General features: G+C 58.0%; 2 protein-coding genes across 5 annotated transcripts in view; one reads left to right on the top strand and one right to left on the bottom strand.

Moving 5' to 3' along the window:
* Positions 1 to 1,728: 1,728 nt before the first annotated feature.
* Positions 1,729 to 13,640, top strand: STARD5 (StAR related lipid transfer domain containing 5). Of its 2 annotated transcripts, XM_045561422.1 has the most exons (7): positions 1,729 to 1,874; positions 2,486 to 2,535; positions 2,895 to 3,027; positions 7,805 to 7,922; positions 9,064 to 9,157; positions 12,990 to 13,174; positions 13,306 to 13,640. In XM_045561422.1, the coding sequence occupies exons 1-6, from the start codon at positions 1,776 to 1,778 to the stop codon at positions 13,135 to 13,137; spliced, it is 642 nt and encodes a 213-aa protein (XP_045417378.1). In that variant the 5' UTR covers positions 1,729 to 1,775; the 3' UTR covers positions 13,138 to 13,174; positions 13,306 to 13,640. The 2 variants fall into 2 exon arrangements, with proteins under 2 accessions (XP_045417378.1, XP_045417377.1); XM_045561421.1 differs by having other exon boundaries at positions 12,990 to 13,640.
* A 3,352-nt stretch (positions 13,641 to 16,992) lies between these two features.
* Positions 16,993 to 22,774, bottom strand: part of IL16 (interleukin 16) — a 60,543-nt gene continuing 54,761 nt past the window's right edge. For 2 of the 3 annotated variants that reach the window (XM_045561418.1, XM_045561420.1), the window contains 3 exons: positions 20,053 to 20,311; positions 19,673 to 19,798; positions 16,993 to 17,460 (listed from right to left, as the gene is read on the bottom strand). In XM_045561418.1, the coding sequence (XP_045417374.1) occupies positions 17,267 to 17,460; positions 19,673 to 19,798; positions 20,053 to 20,311 (579 nt within the window). In that variant the 3' untranslated portion in view covers positions 16,993 to 17,266. The remainder of the gene's footprint in view (positions 17,461 to 19,672; positions 19,799 to 20,052; positions 20,312 to 22,774) is intronic. The other variant, XM_045561419.1, reaches the window with a different exon arrangement.

The following is a 22,774-nucleotide window of genomic DNA, read 5'->3' as shown; positions in this document are numbered from 1 at the left end:
TTATTCCTTGTTCTATATTTTAAAGAGGGGCTTTGAAACAGGACATTTATGGTTCCAGTTGTGAGAATCTCCCCTGTTGTGTCTGTGCTGGGCTCAGTGGTGTTCCGCAGGGGTTACTTAATGACAGCACCCTGGGACTGCAGGCCTTGTCCCCGTGCTGCTCAGCCTAGATTTGGGAGCCCTGCGTGGGTACCTGGCCCCTACGTCCGGTTGCAGTCTTGTCCGTTCTGGTTCTTGGTGAGCTCTGGGCTCAAGAATGACCGGACACACGCAAAGCAAGGCTAGCGAGAAAGGAAGTTTATCGAGGAAGGACAAGGCTGATTCACAGAGCCAGGTACTGAACAGGCCTGTTGCATTATAACAAAGGGGCCTGAAAGTTCTTAACGCTTTGCAAGAGCATTTTATTCAGTAAGAAAACTTGCTTTTGGTTAAAATACGTCCTAGTTTTTTCTCAGATTACTATCTAGCTTTTTTGTGATATTTCAATGTTCTTCATTTTTTAAATGTGGTTAACTTGTCAGTCTTTCTTTCATGGCTCCTACAGGCCCTTATGTGCATCACTCACTTGCTTCTCCCTGGGACGCGGGGACGTTCATCATCGTCCCATTTCTCCTGGGAGAGAGCACACCCTCAGGGAGGCTCTGTGACCTGCCCCAAGCACACCGTGAATAACCTGTGACACTGGCGTGGACCTGGCGCTCCCGGCCTCTAACCGGCCCCATCCGGCCTCCCCCACCGCCTGGCAGCCCCGTCTAACGGGGACTTGGAAATGGTCATTTTGTTCGCACCGCTCCTCCAGACACTCCCTCAAAACTTGGAAGGAAACCAATGAACACAAAATGAACAAAAACAAGCACATAAACACACAGATGTGAGCATTGAGCTCTTTATTCAGTTGCTTAGGGCGCTGACGGAGGAAAACTGCGGCTGTCTCCCGCTCGCTCCCCGCGACAAAGCCCACCAGATGCAGAGGACTCAGGGACCTCTCAGCCAGGCCCGTCCTGTCCAGACGTGGGACAGGAGCACCGTCTTCGGGGCCGCCAGCTCAGTCCGGAACCGAGCTCGCCCTGTCCCCCAGGCCTCTCCCTTCCCCGTCGCAGGTGAGCGGCCAGGTGGCCCGGCCAAGGGGGAAGTCGTGACGCGCCTCCTCCTGGACCCTCCATGTTCCGGTCCGGCGCCGAGACCCCACGTTCCACGTCCGGAACACTCTTCTCCGGCCCCGCTGTCCCCACCCGGCCCCACGTGTCCCACGGTGGCCGCAGCTCCTCACTGGCCCCACTCTCCGGGCGCGCTCCCCTCCCGCCGCAGCAGCACCCTCGAGGGTCGTTTCCGGGGCAAACCGCACCCTGCCCGCCGGCGGGACGGGAGTCCACGCTGCTCACGCGCCCACCACGCCGTCCGTGACCCGCCCAGCTGGTCTCTGCCACCGGCCATCTGAGTCGCGGCGCTCCAGGGCCCCTCCCAGGCCCGAACCCGAGCGGGCCGGACGCGGCAGGACAGGACCTTGCTCGGGCGCCCGGGACCGCCCCTGCGCTGTCGCGCCAGCTGGGCCGGGCTCTGGCGCCTGCGGCCCGGCCAATCTCAGGGCGGGGCGGGGTTCGTCGGAGAGCTCGGACCAATGCGGGCCCGGGGCGGGGCCAGAGGACGGGGATGGACCAATGCCGGATGGGGGCGGAGACAGGGGCGGGGCTCCGGCTCTCGGGTCTCCGGAGCTTCGCGCCGCCGCCGCCACCGTGCGCGCCGCCCGCGACCCCGCAGCCCGCGCTCCCCGCGCCATGGACCCGGCGCTGGCCGCTGAGATGGGCGAGGCTGTGGCGCGGACGATGCTCCAGTACCGGCGAGACGCGTCGGGGTGGGAGACGTGCCGGGAAGGCGTGAGTGGGGAGCTGGGCGGGAGGGGTCCCCGAAGCCCACAGGCTCCTCCTCTGCCCGCCGTTCCTGCACCTCAAAATCCCAGACGCTGTTCTGTGCACCCCAGTATCCCGGGGCAAAGTGAAAGGGATTCCACGGGGGTGTTTTCTTACCAAAAACCTGGGCCCGCTGTGCTCACGGTGACCCCGGGGGTCAGGGTCTGTCCCTTTCACTGAGTGACTTGCCCAGGTCGCCTGGCTGGTGAAGGGTGGTTGGGTCGAATCCGAAGCACCAGATCCCGAAGCGTTTGCTCTGTTCCTTGTAGCACGAACCCCTCTCTTCCTCGTCCCTGGAGGGTGGCGTGGGAACAGTTTTGCTTACTTGACACTTATGATTTTTAAGAAATAGCCCTAAATTTGCTCGCAAAGAAGGAAGCAAAATGTGTGGCGGCTTTTAAGGTGATTGGAAAGCCACCCACAGCTCTTGGAGTCAGCCATGGCGTTCTGTCGTGGGGGGCTTTGCCCGGCACAGGTTGGGGCGGCCTCTGGCCCCTCGTCTGTAGAGCAGAGGACTGAGCCAGTGACTCGGGAGCACGTCTAGCCCTAAACTTGCGTGGTTCTGTGCCTTTTGACAGAGCGGAGTTTCAGTCTCCTGGAGGCCGTCTGCGGAGTTTCCAGGGAACCTGTAAGTGCCTGCCTGGCTCAAACCTTGTGGGAGACGTCACGCCCTTCCTGGTGTCTCCACGAATCTGCTTCCTGTAAGATTCCAATCAGCCCTAGCAACCTGTGATCAACTTGCCAATTATCTTCCTGAAAAGCACTAACTTCTGTTTTTCACTCAGTCATTCCCAGCAGACCACATTCTTGTGAAAGCTTGCCCTCCCTTCCCCGAGGCCTGGGGATGGGGGCAGTAAGTTTTGGCCCCGCGTCCGCAAGCCTGTCCTAAACAGACGTGGCATGGCCCACCCCCTAGCCCTTAGTTTCAATCCCAAGATGAACAAGTTCGACTGATGCCTTGGGATCAAATTCCTTTTCGTGCTCCAGGTACCGAGGAGAAGGCGTTGTGTGGGGGACCCCGGAGGAGGTGTGGGACTGTGTGAAGCCAGCTGCTGGGGGCCTGCGAGAGAAGTGGGATGAGAATGTGACCAGTTTTGAAATTATCCAGAGCATCACTGATGTAAGTTTTTCTAAGCGTGTTATCCCTGGACAGTGTCTGGGTCCTGCTGCAGTCACCTGTGTCCCCTCTGGAGGGGGCCTGTCGCCCCTTTTGGCAAAGGGCGGTTCCCTGCAAACACAGGCTGCCCACTGCAGGCCACACTCAAGCCCAGCCTCGGCCCAGGTGCAGGGAGGAAGCAGCAGGACTCGGAGAGGCAGGGAAGCCCTAGACAGAGCCAGGACCACGTAGCAGCTGATGAGGAAGTACAGGTGACCCTGGGCTCTGAGGATGCTGCGCGGTCCCGGATTTGGCCCATCGGCTCCAGTGTGAAATGTTGTCCCTTGATGGGGCCGTGTTCAGGAACTGAGAGTGCCCCGGTGGATGGATCGGGATTCTCTGCCAGCTGTGGGCTGCGCCACGCAGACCAGCACTGTCCAGCAGAACTTTCTGTGAGAAGGATTTGAAGGTGGTTAGTTTAGGGAAATGAATTGTTAATTCTATTTAATTTTAATTCATCTAAATGTAAATTTAAAATAGCCCCATGGAGCTGGTGGCTACCGTCTTAGACAGTGGGGGTCTAGATGCGTCTGTCCCCGTGTCCTCTGTGGCTTTAAGATCCCACCTCATTTTGATTATGGAAATTCAGGGGGGAAAAAAAGTCATAACCAAAACTAGTAAGAAAGTTCCCTTGCTGAGCTGTTCGATCTGAATGGTGTCTTGATTTCGACATCTGTGGACGGGCCCCTCTCTCGGGTGTGTAGCAGATGGCACTGTGAGGCCTCGAGCAGTAGCTGTCACCTGGTAAACCTGAGTCTGGACCGGCGGGAGCCAGGCCCAGCCTTGACCAAGGACTCACATCGTTGTTGTGTCTTAGTTCAGTATCGCAGGAATTTATGCCACTGTTTCCCGAAGGCTGGGGCACACATTCCTGGGGTACAAAAGGTGATTTTAGGTTCATAACAGCCAAAGCTGAAATTGAATCGCACAGTGAGGAGGTTCCCCTGTTTCGATTCGTTAGTCTCTTTGGTAGCTTGAAAGAGAGTCTGAGGTGCCTTTGAGGCCTGTTCAGCACTTGCCAACCTGCTGTGCACGAAGGAGACAGCGGCCCCAGGCTCGGAACGAGAACCCAGCAGTCCCTCGTGTGTGTATTTTGCAGTTGCCTATAACTTACGCCAAGTGATTCTTTTTTCCATTGCTAAGTTAAATAACTTCCTTGTAAAACTAATTTACCTAAGTTTTTAAAAGTAAGCACATTTAGAGAACAATATTAAGTGAACAATAGGATAGAAGATACCAGAGATAGCAAAAAAAAGAAAAGGTAATATGCAGATAATCATACACAAATGATTGAAGTTGAGGAGACATGGGTTGATGCCCTTCAAAACGTCACGCAAGAGCCAGATATAGAATTTCCTTCTCAAAGGTAAAGGTGGCTGCATCTTTTAGTATGTTTGCACTCCTGTGTCTCAAAACGGTGGGGCATGGGAGAGAATGAAAGGCCTAGAAAACTGTGTGACACCTGGGCTGCTCCATGACAAGCGCTGTCATTATTGAGTCACTTTACACTACGTGACAAGCTCAGAGCGCTTCAACCGAAACCCCGGGGGCAGGAACCAGTTTGACGGAGGCAGAGGTGTGCCCAGGTGTGCCCACGTGCACACAGGTAACAGGTGGCTCCGGGGAGTCGAGAGCTGGCTGGTGACCCCAGACCCCCAGGCTCCCCACCTCCACTGGCGCCACCTCCCAGAGGAGCCAGAGAACCTCCTTCTGACCCTGTCTGCATCCCAGCTCCGCCTCTGGGTCCTGATGACCCGACCCCTAAGAGGCCCCGGGAGTGACGTGTTTTTCTCATTGCTGCTTTGCAAGCACCTCACTCACTCAGGGAGCCAGCACGGCAGGTGGCTGGTGTTCACCTGCGCTGACTTCTGGTTTCCCCGTGGTGGAAGCTGCACTTCCCCCCGTGGTCAGCTTGCCCGTGGGGCTGGGTGGCTGATGCCGGTGGGGTCTCTCCTCTCCTCTGGGCGCTCTGGTTTGTCCGTGGGGAAGCACGCCTGTCCCCTGTGTGGGCTGCTGCACCGGGCAGCACCGGACCTGGATCCCTGGCACCCACTCCCTGGGGGCCGGGCCAGTGTCGGTCCAAAGTGGCCCCGTACCCTGCCCTACCCCAGTTAGTCTCCAAACTTCCTGCTTATGTCCCTCCAGCAGATTTCTGAGAAATGATGTACCAGCCCACATGTCCAGCTGACAGGTAACTTCACTGGCAGCTGAATCTTCCTAAGTTGCAATGTATGTCATTTGTGACTTGTAATTAGTCTGTCAACCTTGAACAATGACATCATTCTTTTAGATGTATCTAAATAATATATGAATTTTAATTTACTGTCACCCGTTTTAAAAATACATGAGCAAATTTTTCCTTGTCAGAAATTGTATATAATTATTTTCCTTGAACTTAAATTTCCATTCCACGAAGTCCTCTGAATTTTATCCCTAATATGATACCTGTTTATTCTTGAAAGTCATCATCTTGCATCATAAACATGCATATAAATGGAAATTAATTTTTAAAAAAATCATTTATTTCCTATGACCATACGACTCTAATTGTTTAAAAAAAATTGAGGTATGATTGTAATTCATTAAAACAACATGATTACATTATGAATTTTGACGAAGAGATGTTAAACCCAAAAAGTAAAATATTTTGCACCTATGGATGAGATGAATGAGAACTGTTTTTTTCTAATTAATTCATGTGTCCGTGAAAAAGATACGACTTCCTGCTAGAAAGATACAACTTTCCTCAGACCTAACTGTAAAAAGGAGAGAAAGCGCTGACTTCTGGTGAGCTCAGGCTACAAAAACAGCAAAGAAGAAATTGACAAATGGTAGTTCCTTATCATTCAGTGAAATGGTGAAAATGTGTAGAAAAGCCCCTTCCTTGCAGATTGGCATTTTTTAGCATGATTTTTGACAGATCTCAAATATTGTAGTTCTAAACTTCTAAAATAGTAGATAAATAGATGGATAGGTGTGTGGATGGATGGATGGATAGATGGATGATTGGGTGGATGGATGGATGGATGGATGATTGGGTGGATGGACAGATGGATGGATGGATGATTGGATGGATGGATGGATGATTGGGTGGATGGATGGATGGATTGGGTGAATTGGATAGATGGATGATTGGGTGGGTGGATGGATGGATGGTTGGATGATTGGGTGGATGGATGATTGGGTGGGTGGATGGATGGATGGATGGATGGTTGGATGATTGGGTGGATGGATGGATGATTGGGTGGATGGATGGATGATTGGGTGGGTGGGTGGATGGATGGATGGATGGGATTCAGAGCCACACCATGAGTTTGTTACATGTATGACATGGGCTGCTACCTTCAATATGTTTTTCCAAAGTCCTCTTCATCTTGGTCTCCAAATACTATCCCTCAGGAAAGATGCATTGAGTGTAGTAATCGGGTGAAAACAGTATATTTATTATTTTTTTAAATTTCATCGCTGCTACTATTCCTACCATAGAGTATCAGAATTTAGAAATGGTAAAATTGCCTTGTGTCTAACACCAAGCTTTGGAATATGTTTAAGAAAGGGAAAAACACGAAATTGTAAAACCAGCGTGTACTGAGTGCCTTGATTAAATATTGCAATCAGCATTCGTAATTGTCCCTTCGGTACCCTGGGGGATTTTACACCCTGGGTAAATTCATGGGAGGATGATTCTAGATGGGTGGTGGTCTGCCCTGCTTTTCTTCAAGTGCGAAGAGACCCAGCATGCAAGTGCAGCCTGTTCCCAGGCGGGTCATTTTAGGAAGGACACATGGCGTGGAGTCATCTGGAAGCTGATCCGCAGTGCACCACTGGAAAGTGCTGGGTGCCCCGGGCATGGCATGCCTGCTTGAAGACTAATTCCCCAAGGCCAAAGGTGTCCCTGCCAAAAGGTTTCTCAGCAACTCCTGTGCGGAGTCTGACTACCTGAGGGCAGAGGCAAAGAGGGAGAGGCCTTTACCAATTTCTTCCCACCTGCCCCCAGACTTCTCCCAGGACTGTCCCACCACAGGCCTGTCCTGTACTTCCCCACTGTCACCTTGAGGGTACCTGGGCCCTGCTCTCCCGCAGGAAGTGGGTAGTGGGATAGGCACAGGGCAGGTTTGGGGTGTCCCTGGTTGGTTTACAAAGTGAGAGAGTGGACTGCTGGGACATCCTAGATTGGGTGAGGGGGAGCGTGCGCCCTCCCAGGGCCAGGACCAGGGTGAAACCAGAGAGCTGGGCAGCTCAGCACTGGGGGGGCTGAGCAAGTGCAGGGTCGGCCTTAGGAAGGAGCGGCCTCCCTTGGGTCTCCCTGGAGCCTGCCCCCCCAGATCCCATCTCCACCGTGCACTTTGTGCTGAATTCCTTAATCTTCTGAGGTCTCAGTTTCCTCATCTGTCAGATGGCTTGCTGATGCCTATTTCTCAGGCTTGAGGGACAGCTGAGAGCTCGTTCCAGCCAGGCTCTTACTCCATAAGTGGCAGCTCTTAGGGTCTGTTGTGAGGCGTAAGCTCAGCGTGGCCCTGACGTGCAGCTGGACAGCCACGGCCAGCCCTCGACTTCCCAGACAGTGTGTTTCCGTCACGCTCGGCTCTCCCTGAGAAGCCCCACTGTGGACCCTGCAGTTCACGGTGCCACCCTACTGTCACCACCCTACTGCCAGTGCCACTCCTTTCCCGAGCCTGGGGCGGGACGGGGCAGGGAGGTGTCTGGCCCACAGGAGCAGCCGCGCCCTTTGCTTTGGCAGACGCTGTTTGTGAGCAGGACCTGCACCCCCTCGGCCGCCATGAAGCTCATTTCCCCCAGAGACTTCGTGGACCTGGTGCTGGTCAGGAAGTACGAGGACGGGACCATCAGCTCCAACGGTGAGTGCGGCCTCCCCGGGGTGCTGGGCTCCCTCTCCCGCACCCCCTGCTCCTCATGGAAGGCCAGGCAGCTCGAAAGCATGCTCCTTCTCTGCGCCTGCCTTCCCTTGTCGGGTTTGGGGGGTTCTGTGCCCTGGGGGTCTGAGGCCAGAGACTCCACATGCCAATAATTCTAGTTTAAGCCACAGATTTTGTCAGCACCCCTTTCATTCCTGCTGAGGCTCACGGTTTGTGCCGTAGACACGCTGGGTAGTCGGGTGGCACAAGGCTTAGTGTGCAGCGATTCACTGTGTCCCTGGGAGCCTCTTCCTGAGGGTCGGGGCACTGTCCACTCCCTCCCTGCCCAGCGGGGAGCACAGCTCCTGCCCGCATGGGCCCTGCCCCCCACGGCCCCTGCCCCCCACGGCCCCTGCCCCCCACAGCCCCTGCCCCCCACGGCCCCTGCCCCCCACAGCCCCTGCCCCCCACGGCCCCTGCCCCCCACAGCCCCTGCCCCCCATGGCCCCTGCCCCTGCCCACACGGCCCCTGCCCCCCACGGCCCCTGCCCCCACAGCCCCTGCCCCCCACGGCCCCTGCCCCCACAGCCCCTGCCCCTGCCCCCACGGCCCCTACTGTGCCTCTGGGTCTTCCATGTGGGGGAGTTGGCTACATCCACACCTCTCTGGCTGAAATTTGAGAGGGGTACCTGCCTTCTCCCACCCCCAAACATTGCATAATGGATTGTTCTTTCTGCTCATATGCTGGCAGGCTTGGGAAAGCTGTCTGCTGGAGTGTGCGCATGTATATGTATGAGTGAGTGTGCAAGTGTGTGTGTCTGCGTGTGTGTGTGTCTGCAAGTGTGAGTGTACAAGTGTGTGAGTGTGTGTGCAAGTGTGAGACTGTCAGTGTGAGAGTCTGAGTATGTGTATGAGAGTGAATGTGAGTGTGAGAGTGTGTGAGAGTGTGCGAGTGTAAGTGAGTGAGTGTGAGTGTGGGAGTGTAAGGGCCGTGGGGTGGGGGTAAAAGGGACCTCACGGCCGTGCAGCGTCAGTCCCTTGCCGACTCCAGGCTGCAGGGTGGCCCTGCGTTCCCCGTGGCACCCAGTGGCCGTGGCCGGTGCTCTGACGCTGCGGCTCACTGGCCGTCTGTGCTGTGTTTCAGCCACCCACGTGGAGCATCCGTCATGGCCCCCGAAGCCAGGCTTTGTGAGAGGATTTAACCATCCCTGCGGCTGCTTCTGTGAGCCTCTGCCAGGGTAAGGAGCATTTCCCGCAGTGGGGGACGAGCCTCAGACCCAGCGTGGCTTCCCCGAGGGACATCTGTGCAAAGGGGCACTTTGTGATCACAAGCGTGAAAACGCCTGACGGCTCTAGGCCTTGATGCTCGATACCGTCCACGTGTGCGTGTCGGTGGCGCGAGGCGCGGAAGCACCTGGCGCCTGGGGAGGACTTGTGGGAGTGTCGTTCTGACAGCCGGGCTGCAGCAGCAGGAAGCCTTACTGCGAACGTGAACTGTTTCCCGTCAAGCGGATGACAGCAGGCAGAGCCAATACTTACGTTAAAAGCCCCACATTAGCTGGGTTTCGTGGGACCCCCATGACCCCATCTGCAAGTCCACGTCATCCCCTCTGCTACCTGGCATGGGGCACGATGGCCCTCGGTATATCTGCCCGCATTTCTGCCCCAAGAGGAAAGGGCTCTGGCTCTCGTTCTGTGAACTCCTCCCCGTCAGACCTGGCACCATTTGGGGTGGGCCCTGGCACCCGCCCGCCAGGTGGGAGGACAAGGACACAAGGCAGAGGTGTAGTGACCTCGCCCCAGCCAGGGGACCAGGGGCACCCGTGTATCAAGGGGACTAAACTGAGTGCAGGTAGGGTGTGTGTGTGTGTGTGTGTGTGTGTGCGCGCGCGCGCCGCGCGCTGGAGCACAGCTATGCTATTTTCAAACTCAAAATATTATTATGTTTAAGAAAACTCATTCACAGCACGGTTTAAAAGCCAGCTTCGCAAGGGTGTTACTCAGAGGTGCTGGGTGTGGGCCTACCAAGACCCTGCAGCACCGAGGCCGCTCCCTGGGACGGTGCTGCCAGCATGGCCCTGTCCCTTCCTGGCGTCCGTACGGGGCCTGCAGGACACACCAGGGCACACCCACAGCTGGAATTTCTCTCATTGTCAACTTGGGTGGTTCCCAGGATAAACCAGTGGCCTTCAGGTGATTCATTACGCACAGGGTTCCTGGTAAAACCTGGCCGTGACGGTGGGGACACGAGCTCAGCGCTGAGGCTGACCCGCAGCGTGGCCCCAGGATTGCCCTTTAGCTCTGAGCTCCACCCCAGTGTCCCCTGAGCATTCTGGGAACACAGGCCTGTTCTAGACGCTGCAGACTCGACACTAACAATAACAACAGCAGCAAATGCTTACACGGCACTGGTGTGTGCCGGGCACTTTATATAAATTAACCCATTCTCATTTTTATAAAACCCCAAGGCACTGTTATTATCCCCACTTTTTTAGATAAGGACACTGGGCACAGAGAGGTTAAGTAACTCACCCAAGATCACACAGCTAGGAAATAAAAGAGCCAGGATCTAAACGCGGCCGTCTGGCTCCGGATTCTGCTCCTGGCCCGGATGCGGACTTCTCTCCCCAGAGCTTGGAGCTCAGACTCCGGTGGGGGCAGGAGAGACAGGACACAGATGCCGGTAGCTCTGTCAGGCGGCCACACTCCTAGCGACCAGACGTCAAATGCTGTGGAGCGAACTGGAGCCAGGGAGGGTGGGAGTGAGTCATCTGGGGGGTCTCCCCGACAGGGCAGGTGAGCAGCGCAGAAACTGGGGGCGCCTTGGGCCTGTCCGCAGAGGGGCGACCCTGGCGGAGGAACGAGCAGGGCCACGTCCCTGATGGGGGCAGGGCCCACGTCCCTGATGAGGGCAGGGGTCACGTCCCTGATGGGGGCAGGGGTCACGTCCCTGATGGGGGCAGGGCCCACGTCCCTGATGGGGGCAGGGGTCACGTCCCTGATGGGGGCAGGGCCCACGTCCCTGATGGGGGCAGGGCCCACGTCCCTGATGGGGGCAGGGGTCACGTCCCTGATGGGGGCAGGGGTCACGTCCCTGATGGGGGCAGGGGCGGCGCCCAGGGAACGGCAGAGGGAGGCCGGGGCGCGGCGGCTGCTCCCCTGCGGGAAGACGGGACGTCCCCGCGGGAGGGTTCGAGCAGGTCACTCTCTGGCCCCGGACTTGGCCGCCGCGGTGGCCCTGGACTGGGGGCCGGCGAGAGCACAGGCAGTGGGGACGCGCCAGGCCGGGGCGGGGCGGAGCCTGCGTGCAGCCGCGGCGTCGTGACGTCATTACGCGCTCGCTCTGTGCGCAGGGCGAGGGCCGAGCTGTCCGCGAGATCCCGTGACGTCCTATCACAAACGTAGCGGTGCCGTTATCCCGCCTTGTCCTCTGAGCCCGCATTTGCCCTTTCTGTCATTGTCACATGATGCGACATGCAAGAGCCGCCACTCACCACGGCCCCCGTGTGTCGCCCCCTCCCGCGTGGCCTCGCACGCGTTTTGCCTCCCGCAAAGCCCGGTGCCCCCCCCCCCGGGGGAACACGTCACTGACTCGGATGCCCCTCACCCGCGCATGTCCCCAAGCCGGAGAGGACGCGGCTGGGAGGCGGCGAGGCTGCAGGCGGCCCGGCACGGGGGTCGGGGGACAGGGCGGGCGGCGCCGCCGGGCCCTGCGGTGCGAGGAGGCCCCCGGCTGCGGAGGTCCCAGCCGCCGCCTGGGCTGCACAGCTGGGAGGGGGCGGGAGGGGCTGTAAAGGGTCTCCAGTTCCGAGCCTGTCGCCTGCGTGATGCCAGGACATACCTGATGGGCAGGTGCGGTGCCACCGGGGCTCCTGATGAGGCTTTGGGGCTGTCGACAGCCCCGTTCCAGTAAGATGCCAGGAGGCCTCCGCAAAGCCGCACTGCCTTTGCTGCCCTGGCCATAGAGAACGTGGTGACAGTGAAGGCCCCGCATGTCCCTACCCGGTTGTGTCCTGTCTCCACCTACGTGCACCCCTTGCCAAATCCGATTCTGCCGGTGGCCTGGCCCCTCATCGCCCTCACACCAGAGGTCGAGCCCAGGCCAGCTGGGTGCCGCAGGCCACGCCGAGGTTGGTGGCAGGACACGGCCTCTCGCCTCCCAGCCCGGGCTCTGTGCCCGGCACCCTGCCCCTCCCCGCTCTGGGCACCTGCCACTCCCGGGCAAAGTCCCCTCACGTGTGCTCAAGTTATTATTTGTCGGTTCCCTAAACCAGCAGTTCTCAAAAACCCGGCCTAAGGTTTCACAACACCCTAGAGTATGACTGAGGGCTTTTGCTCAGGCGGGTTGTAGCTGTTGTTATTTAATGTCTTTACAGTAACCACTGAGAAACCCTTTAAATATTTATTTTAATATCATAATAAAAATGTATTACATATTAACACAAATAGCATTTTTATGGGAAGTAACTATATCTTTCAAAACAAAAAATAGTGAAAAGAGTGGCAAGGCTTTTACATTTTTGCCAATTTCTTCGAGTCAGGTTTGTTAGAAGTTCGTATCGGCCTCTGCATTCGGTCTGTGGCGATGTCGCACATCACGTGGCCTCTGGAAATCTCCAGTGTGTGGTTACAAAAGAATGAAACGGAAAAAACTCATGTTAGTGTTGTTGTGAAAATAGCTTTGACCTTGCAGACCCCTTGAAAGGGCCCAGACCCCCCGGGGGGTGTCAGACCCTACACGGAGGCAGCGCCCATTGGCTCCTCTCGGGCCCGGCACAGAGTGAGTTCCCCGAACGCATTTGCCGGAAGAATCAGGGAGCAGAAAGCCGCCTCTCGGGGCTGGGTGTGGGGAGTCCTGCCCGGCGGCTGCGGAGTGCGTCCTCGCGTGGACGTGTTTCCGTCCTGAACACAAGCGGGGCCGGAGGGGACCCCGGCAGTGCACCGGGCGGGGATTGGGTGTGATCGCTATGGACGGGCCGTTTCTGCCAGGCCGGGCTCCCCTAGCCCGTCTGTGCCCGTCCCGGTCCCTCTGCCGCAGACACGTGACCCAGCTCTGCTGTCACTTCACAGGGAGCCCAGCAAGACCAAGCTGATCACGTTCTTCCAGACCGACCTCAGCGGCTTCCTCCCGCGGAACGTGGTGGACTCCTTCTTCCCCCGCAGCATGGCCGGGTTCTACGCCAACCTGCAGAAGATGGTGAAGACCTTCCACCACTGACGCCGTCACTTGTGTCACTTGTTGGCCCAGAACTCCCGTGAGTCACTGAGGAGCTCCTACTGCCGGGACACCAGAGCGCCGGGCACACCCGAAACCCGCTGGGGGCGGCGATTCTCTGGGAACGGCAGCCAGAGGCAGCTGCCCACCCTCTGCCTCCGTCCCCACCAGGGCTGGCGTGGCCCCGGCCGCCGGACTGCAAGTCGCCCGAGTACCGCGTGACGCCAGAGCCTCCCGGTGCCAGCCACTCTCAGAGACACGTGTCCCTGTCCGCCACAGAGAACCGTTACCAGCACTGAAAACCAGTCCTCGATGTCTTTTCAGCACCTAGAGCCCCCTCAGACCCAGGCCCCAGACCCCTAAATTTATTTTTCTGATATAGACCCCCCGTATGTCTTTAGCATTGCACACGATTTTTCCTCTTAGAAAGATGTCAACTTGGGAAGTGATGGTTTAAAAATGGGATAGGCATTAAGGAAAAATAATTTTAATATTCCTTTTGTGTATCTTCTGTTTGAATTGGTGGTTTTTCCCTCTCTGTCCCCTCTGTGAGTTGACCTTCCCGTTCCGGTGAACCCAGCCAGTGGGGACCCATCCCAGGCCACATCTGCAGCCTCGAGGCTGACTCCCCTTTGGAAGTGACCGAACTGAGCGAGCGTTCGTGTCTACACGGGCAACGCGGAGGAAAGAGCCTCCTTTTCCTCCCCTTGGGCATTTGCCTGCCTTGTCCTCCGTCACGAGGCCGAGGCGGGAGTTCTCGGCCCGCAGGCCTGGCCGGGCCGCGCTGCTGTCGGAAGGATGACCCGCAGGCCGTCCTGCAGCAGCCCCAGCTCCACTCCTCGTTCCAGACCCGGCGGCAAGACCGCTCCACCCAGGGGCCCAGCCCACGCGGTGCGTCATCCGAGCGAGGGGCCATGGCGGCCCCACGACTTCCTTTTTCTCTCCAGTCTGGCTGCACAATCCGGAGAGGGACCCTCCAGCGTTCCCGGGCAACCTCACCTGCGCTTCCAGCGCCTGCCTTGTAAGAGAGGTCTCGTGAGTCTGACCAGGGTCCCGTCGTTTTGCAGCGACCCGGCTACCGTTTCCTGTGCAGGAGATTCGAGTCCTCAGCCTTTGCCCCTCGGAAAGGAAAGCATTTCCCTTGTGTTACATGGTAACCGCTTCCCCACCTTGGAGTCCTGGGGTGATGTCTCTCAACTGTCCCAAGATGTGAGCAAATTTTAAAACACGGCAGGTCAGCGTCAAGGGGCTGGGAAGCTTCCTCTTTCTGTGTTCTAGAAAAACTGCGCATCCCACAGCCGTGCCAGTAAGACCATCCAGCCACCCCCCTTTTCTCAGCAAGAAACCTCATCAGATTCTTGAACTGACTTAGAATTCACTCATCCACTCAGCCGGTGCCTGCCGGGCCCCCGCTCCGTGCCAAGCGCAGTTCTCTATCAGCTCCTCCTCAGCTGGTCCCCGAGCCCGGCCGGTTCTGGGTGCCCAGCCGAGAGCTGTCACGGCTCCCCTGTGAGCACCAGAGCCTGGAAGGTCATGGCCTTACCCAGATGGGGCAGCCTCGTGCAGGTGGAAGGCCGGCCCGCCGGCGACACGCCTCCCTGGGCCCGCCCTGCTCCCGCACGTGACTGCGGCGTCGGGTCAGGCTGGGTTCAGTCCTGCGTGAGCAGCCAGAAAACAAGCCCATGGCCCAAGCCCTGGCGCTAGAAACTGCACTCCTGAATGGACACATGACATCTCTGCTTTGACTCTTGTCTGGGGGACAGTACGAGGCACGCATGCCAATCCCAGCGTGGCCTGCTGCAACGTGGGCTCGAGCGGGAATGTGTGACCCGGTAAAGTGCTGGGCGAGGCCGGAGGGCGGCCTGGGAGAGCCGGTGCCGTCCGCGGGGACGGTTAGCTGTGCTGTGCGGTGTTTGAGGACGGCTGGAAACATCCAAAGGCGGCGTTTCCCCTGCCTGTGTGGGCTCTGAGGGGGTCGGCTGAGCGGGAGGTGGCCTCCTGCTGGCTTCTGACCCGAACCTCTTCCGCCTGGAGGCCGGAAACCTGGGCTCCGGTAGCTGTGCCCTCGGGGCCCCTCTCAGCTGGCGAAGGGGGGTGGGGACGTCTAATGTGGGCCGGAGACAGGAGCAGGCCCTGGGAGGACCCTGGGCCCACCTGGGTCTGAGCCCAGCCTGCAGGTGACCTCTGCCCTGTCCACCCACTCGCCTGGCCTGATCTCCTAGGGGGTCTTTCTTGGGGGCCCAGCTCTGCCCTGTCCCCCCTTCCAGTCTTGCTGGAGACCCTTCCCCTTACCAGGGCTTCCCCAGGCTCATCACATGGCTGCTGGATGGGACTGTGACAATTCCTGGCTTGTAGGGACGTCACCGTGTGCACAGGCAGGGCGGAGCAGGCAGGGTGCCGTCTGTCTCGCACAGCCCCCTCGCCCAGCCTGCACAGGGACACGGCAGCCCCAGGGAGTGGCTGTGGGGTTGGGTCACACCTGCCGGTTACCGCGTCATCTCCAGTGTCTGTTAAACGCAGACAGCTGGCACAGCGGCTGTCGCAGGGGTCTGGTCTCCCTGCCGACCCTGCGTGACACAACCAGGGCGGGACGAGCAAGGCGGGACACAGGCTACTCTCAGCTGTCGTGTCCCAGGAGGAAGAGCAAGCCGACACCCACGCTCGTGGGTCCCCAAAGGGGTTTGCGTGAAGCCTAGGACCCCAGGTGGGTTTTCCGAGTCCGCTGCCAGGAAACGGGCGCTCACCTTCCTGTGGACCCTGGCAAAGCCACCAGATGAGGATGACGTGGTCCCGTTGGTGTATTCTGGGACAGCTACTGTGTCATCCATGGTTGGTGGCAGGTCTCCCGTCCTTCACAGGAGCAGGGTGGGGAGGGGCCGACACCTGGCCAGGCCAGTCGAGGGTGCTGGTTGTTGCTGATACAAAGTCACATTTCCTCGTCCTGCGCTTGGCAACCAGGCGTTAGGAAATGACCAAACCAAATGTCCCTTTGGTCAGGCACTCGGGTCTTTTCCCTGCAATGCTCCGCACTTAAAGCCTGTAGGCCTGTTACTGTCCCCAAACCACAGACCGGGCTCAGTCCCTGCCTGTCACTCACCAGCTGGGCAAGCCACTCGCTGTCCCTGGGCACCAGCACAGAACCGCACACTTCGGAAGCCGCTGCGCTCGCTACAGACCATGCCCGCCTCGGCCTGAGCAGTGCTGGGCACGCGGCAGGCGAGTGGCAGCGACTTTCCTCTGACCCTGTGGTGTTCGCGCCGGTCCATCCTCTCGGCACACCTGCCCCGCTGAGCCGGGAGCCTCCGGGGGGTTTCGTGCTCAGTGGCCCTGCTGCCTGGCCCCGCCCCGAGCATCACTTCTCCAACTCAGATACGGACAACCTGGCAAATGTTTTGTGTGACATTGTGTTTTCCAAAAGTGGCCCCCAACTATGTCCCTTCCCCTTGAACCCGGGCAGGTTTGTGCCGGCTCTACCGACAGAGGACAGAGACCGCTGCTCTGCCGCTCACGAGGCCGGGCATGAGCGGGTACGGCTTCCGCCTGGCTCTCGCGCCCCCGGGCTGCCGGCCTGGGAACCCGGACGCCACGCTGTGTGGAAGCCTGGCCACGGGAGAGGCCACCTGTGAGCACTCAGGCAGCAGCCACCTCCACTGCCAGACGCGAGAGCGGGTGACGTTCGCGGTCCCAGCCCTTGCGTGACTGCAGCGGACGCAAGGTGGAGCAGAGATGAGCTGCCCCTTCTGAGCTCTGTCCAGCTCGCAGATTCTTGAGAAAAACAAACAAATGTTGTGGTTTGGGGTGAAACGTCGCACAGTGACAGTACTCGGAACATTTGCAAAGCAGGACATGGACTGTATGTCAAATCGCTACACGTCCATTTTATTAATGGTGCCACAGTATTTTCATCAAGCCCTCTCTGTACATAGTCTACAGTTTGTGTCGGCCACCCCAGCGTGACTCTGCCCTCACTTTTGGGACAACCCTCTTGCTGGGTGGTGTCCCAGAAGGCCTGGCCTGGGCAGCAGCCACAGGGAAGCGCCCTTGCTTGCCCCCCTGGGTGGGGTGGGCGAGACCCTGAGAACCCGCAGTGACGGGAGATGCGTGCTGTTGGCTTTGGCTTCTGGTGTCCTGCCTAGAGGTCTCCAGCGGCCGTGGTCCCCTTGGACTGGAGGCCCGTCCTCCTGATGACAAGTGTGACGGGCCCATCAGGCAATCCCTTGATGATGTTCCAGGCTTCAAACCGGGTGAGGCCCTGCGTGGCGGTGCCAGCCACGTGCAGGATTTCGTCTCCTGGCTGGACCGTCTCCTTCTGTTCCGAGGCTGCCCCTGAAATGAGGGAGAGGACGGTAACGGTCTCCACGGCGACAGAGGAACAAGGAAAGTTACTCCCTGTCCTCAGTCTGCAAGGAGCCAGGGCAGCCTGACAGGGAACGGGGTGCTCACCCCTCGGGAGCTGGCCTGTCGGTGGCTGTAAAACAAGGCAGCTCATGACATCGCGACTCCGAGTTGGGGCACCGGCTCCAGCCCACTGTGGCCCTCGGAGAGGAACAGCTCATGCCGTCCCCAGACCTCGGCCGCTCATGCCACAGCCTGACTGCAGAGCTGTCCACGGTTCACAGAGGACTCCAGGGAACTGGGTCCTCCCCAGGCCCCTGCTGGACACTGGCCCGACATCCCACCCCCCTCCGCCTTTGCTCTTCCCACCTGGCCAGGGCGTCGGTGCTAGGTGGTGTGGGAAGGGTACCCGTGACATTTGCATGGAAACCTTCACGGGGACTCTGGCTTTGAATGGCCCGGAGAAGGACTCTGTGTTGATATAAAAAGGAAACCATCACGTCTGGCTCTCCCCTGTCAAAGCTGCAGGTGGAGACGGCTGTGTTTTACTATTTACATTGCAAGAAAATCCCCCACCCCTCTGACAGAAGGGTCTTGACAGATACCGAGTCGGAGCGGAAGACAGGGATGATAATGAGGATGCAGCTGAAGTGAGCTGGGCAAGCAGCAGCATGGTGCTCACGCTTTGCATTTCGGGCAGTGACCCTGTGAGGTTAGGTATGACAGTTAACCGTATCCTCCGGGTCGGAACCCGGACTTCCTGGCTCCAGCACCCACACCTCTCGGTACCGCACCGCCCTGCAGCTTGTCGGCTCACCCACGAAGCCAGCGGGCCCAGGAGTGACTTTACCAGATGACCTTGCCCAAGGTCGTGCTGCTGAATGGCAGAACTAACACTAGAATCAGGTCTCTTGACTTGGAACCCCCTGCTCATTCCAAATCAACCTTCAGAAACTAGAAATATCATTCCCAGAACTAGAGTTAACCTGGGTTCCGGGGGAGCTGCCACGAAGCCCTACTCTACCCTCTGGGTCTCCGCAGCTGCAGCAGAACTTGCTGGAACAAAACCAGTCGGCCACGGGAGCTCGTGCGGGGCAGGCAGGGCGCAGAGCTGGGAGGGCCTTTGGACCTCGATACCAGGGGTCCTGGACACACACCCGGACCTCATACCTCTCAGGCCCGGAAGGGAATCGTCACTCGGCACATTAGAGGCAGAGCCGGGACTGGAACCCAGAACTCAAGACCCCCATCCTGCGCCCTCTCTGCACAGCCCTTGCCCTGTGCCTGGAGGGCTCCCAGGCTGAGGAGCAGCAGAGGGTCGGGGGTGGTTGTACATGGTAGCTACAGCCATTCGTGATTTTCACGGAAAGATCCAAGACCCCCATGTCAGATCGGCGGTGCCCCCATCCCTGATAAACAGAACATCAGATTTTACATATGGCAGGAGCTGACAGGCCCAGGACTAGGGCAAGGCGTGGGAGGCTGAGCTGTGCAGTGCAAAGACCCTGCCTTTATTTAAACTCTGATATTTTGTCCATCCTGGCTTTTTAAAATTAATTTGGATGTTTTAAGATATTGCGTTGAAGTAGTATTGCTCTGGATTACTGAGCATCTCGGCACCCCTTCAATTTTGCACCCCAGTCCTGGCCCTGCCAACCTGAGCCAAGCCCAGGCTCAGTCGCTTAAGTGGACCCAGTGGGCCGGATGCTGTGGCTCACGCCTGTAATCCCAGCACTTTGGGAGGCTGAGGCGGGAGGATCCCTTGAGCTAAGGAGTTCAAGACCAGCCTGAGCAAGAGCAAGACCCCGTCTCTACTAAAAATAGAAAAAATAGCCAGGCATGGTGGCGCATGCCTGTAGTCCCAGCTACTCGGGAGGCTGAGGCAGGAGAATCGCTTAAGCCCAGGAGTCTGAGGTTGCTGTGAGCTAGGCTGACGCCACGGCACTCACTCTAGCCCAGGCAACAGAGCAAGACTCTGTCTCAAAAAAAAAAAAAAAGGGACCCGGTGACACTGAGGGATTGGGTGGGGAGGGTGTCTGAGCAGAGGAGAAAAGGTAGAAAGAGCAGAACTGAACCCCAAAAGGCCCAGCATGCCACCCAAGAGCACACGGGGCTGTGAGGAACCAACATGGCCCAGCAGGTGCTCGGAAGCCGCCGGGGCCGCCCCGCGCCCACGGCCGAGAGAGTGAAGAGCGCGCCACACCTTTGAAAATCCTGTTCACGGTCAGGGGCTTGTCCCCGTGCAGGGAGCCCTTCCCTCCTTCCAGGCTGAAGCCCAGCCCCGCAGACGTCTTCTCCAGGGTCACCGTGCAGACTGTGGCCTCTGCTGCTGGGAAACACAGGGGCTCAGTCAGGGCTCCTCCCGCTCAGGGACACGGACGCCCCCGGGGCCTCAAGCCAGCCCGCGGCTGCCGCCCGCTGCGCCTGTGCGCGTGCACAACCACACACAGACACGCCTCGCGGGCGGCGAACTAGGCAGGCCGCATGCTCTTGGGCGCAAATGGCCGAGCAGCCCGCCAGGCTGGCCCCGTATGGCCAAGGGTGATGTGGCCCGTGGCCTTCCGCTGAGCTGGGAGAACTTACTAGACTCTACAGACACATCGCTGGCTGCGGAGGCCGAGGCCGCAGACTCAGTGGAGCAGTTCAGGTCCGGCGTGGCCTCCGGGGCCGGCTTCCTCGTGACAATCACAGCTTGCCTCGGGTCCCGGGCTTGCCGAAGGATGGCCAGGGCGTCGTTGTGCGTGGTCCCTTTGAGGGACTTGCCGTTGATGGAAAGCACCTCGTTGCCCTTCTGGATGGTCCCTTCCTGCGAGGCCAAGCCACCTGGAAACACCCTGTGAACCTGCGCAGAGCAGAGCCAGTCAGGACCCAGGTGACCAAGTCACCTCCACACTCTCGCTGGGGAGGGGCCGAACCAGTCGCCCCTGAGGATTCTCAGGCCAAAGAGAATAGAAGCCAACTGTGTCCTAGACTGGAGCTGCGGGCACACGGGCTAGATTCCCTCCTCCTCTTCCCGACGCAGAGACACCAAACGATGACAGACAAGCCCCAGCACCCTCCAGCACCGCACCTAGGCTGAGCCCCACCCTCCTGCTCATTCTTGCATGTCTCACGGTAGTTTTCCTGAAGCACTGACCGGTCCTACGGCCTATCAGTGGGTGCTGTGTAAGAAAAAGTTTCCAAGATCAAGGAAACCTGGGGAATACCGGGTCAAACAAAAACTCTGAAAATGTCTACTTTGTAAAAAGTCATCGGAGATGCTGCAATGCGAATTTGCATGCCGGCTCTGACAACAGCAGAATCAATACAGGGATCCCCAGGAGTGTCCACAGGGGACTCTTTTCTCATGGAGAAATTCTCAGGTCCCATTTTCTGTAGAACGTATTTTGAGAAATGCCATCCTAGGCAGTCTGGAAATTTTTATCATTTTTTAATTTTTATTTTATTTAGAGACAGGGTCCCATGCTGTTTCCCAGACTAGAGTGCAGTGGCATCATCATAGCTCACTGCAGCCTCGAACTCCTAGGCTCAAACCATCCTCCTGCCTTAGCCTTCCGAATAGCTAGGACTATAGGCACCACCACACCTGACTAATTTTTAAAATATTTTGTAGAGATGGGGTCTTGCTATGTTGCCCAGGCTGGTCTTGAACTCTTGGGCTCAAGCGATCCTCCCACCTTGGCCTCCTGAGTAGCTGGGATTACAGGTGTGAGCCACTGTGCCCAGCCTCAGTCTAGACATTTTTAAAGCTCCTCCCTGATCCCTTTTCTGCAAGATATGTGGGATAAAAACAAAAGATCTCATGTCTTTGCTTCAGCCTCTTTAATGGGGTAAATTATAATTAAGAGGATTGAATGAAAGCAGGCATGGGCAGCCACTAACATGTGCTACATGTTTTGCTTTTACAATGTGAACAAGGGTCTTTGTTTCTCTAAATTGCTTTGGTGTTAGAAAAATTCAGTGTGGTCAGAGGTGGTTAGAATGCCCGGGCTGTGAGACCCAAGCACAGAGCAGAGGCTCCTTCGGGAACCCCAGGGCCTTTCTCTGTAAAAGAAGTATAAATGCTACCAATTTTTCAACCCAAGGTGTGGGGAAGTGAATTTTGACCGCAGTTCCTGAGTGCCCAGCAGGGAACTTGGCCACGGGCGGGGCCCTACTTTAGTTCCTTTTTCATGAACCTGGAACAGGCGAGAAACGCTCAAACACAGAAGAAGAAAGAGGAAGTTTTTGTGCGTGTGCTCAGCCCACATCCTGCTTTGTGCTGGTCGCTGAGTGGCGACAGGGTCGCGGGGGTGGCCGGCCAGATGAGCTGGCGAGAACTCGCTGCTCAGTGCCCAGAAAGACCCCGGCGCGGCGAGCTTGCCTCCCTTCCCTTCAGCTAGCAGGTGAACCACCACCGTCAGCAACACTGTTTCAGTCCTCGGCCATGTGCTCAGCGGCAGGAACACCTACTGGCTTTATGGGCTTCTGCTGCGGTGGAGAACTTAAGGGGAAATCGGGGAAGTCACAGCTGACACATGAGAGACCCTGAAGTGACCGACGGGGATTGTGCCAAGTCACCACTGCAAGGGGGTGTGGCACGTTTAGTGCCGACACTTGGAACTGGAGGATTGGTTTTCAGCGGGGCAAGGAAATTCAAATGAGCCCAGCACAGCCCACAGAGCACGCGCTGAGACAGCATAGACACGGTGACAACGGCGCACTCGGCCTCGGGAGACGGAGCAGCCGGCCACGCAGCTCCACCCGGCTGGGGGGAGCAGGAACCACCTGGGCCAGGGACAGCTGCTCAGACCGGCTGATCCAGAGCGGGGGGCCCACAGGAGCAGGTGCACCTGACTCGGGTCTGCTGCCCCCCACCGGCCCCGCCCTGGTTGGCACTCAGTGGGCGGGGTGGGACCGTGGGTGCGGAAGCCCCCAGCACTGTGCCTAGCGGTCTGTGAACGGGTTCACTGACCATTTCTCCTCTCCAGCGTGGGCTTCGTCCCTCTCAACCAGCCATCGAGTCAGCTCCCCAGCTGTCCAAGGTGACATTCTCCCAGTGCAGGGGCCAAAACCAGGAAAGCGCCTCCCTGCCAGGCCCTGCCCTCCCGAGCTCCCCTCTGTCCGGCTGCAGGGCGCTGACCGCCAGGCGTCAGTCCTGCCTCGCAAAGCTGTCCCTGTGCCCACCAGTCACTCTTGTCTACGTCTTAGTGACCAGCAGACCACTGGTCTGTATCTCCAAAGGAAGAGACATGACGTTGAGTAAAATTTGGTTTGAATTTTTTAAACATACCCCAGCACCTTAAAAAATGCAAGCATTGGGGCT

This window comes from Lemur catta, chromosome 9 (genome assembly GCF_020740605.2).
Source record: "Lemur catta isolate mLemCat1 chromosome 9, mLemCat1.pri, whole genome shotgun sequence".
Taxonomy (NCBI): Eukaryota; Metazoa; Chordata; class Mammalia; order Primates; family Lemuridae; genus Lemur; species Lemur catta.
The sequence above is the reverse complement of the archived record's forward strand: the minus strand, read 5'-3'. Positions and strand labels throughout refer to the sequence as shown.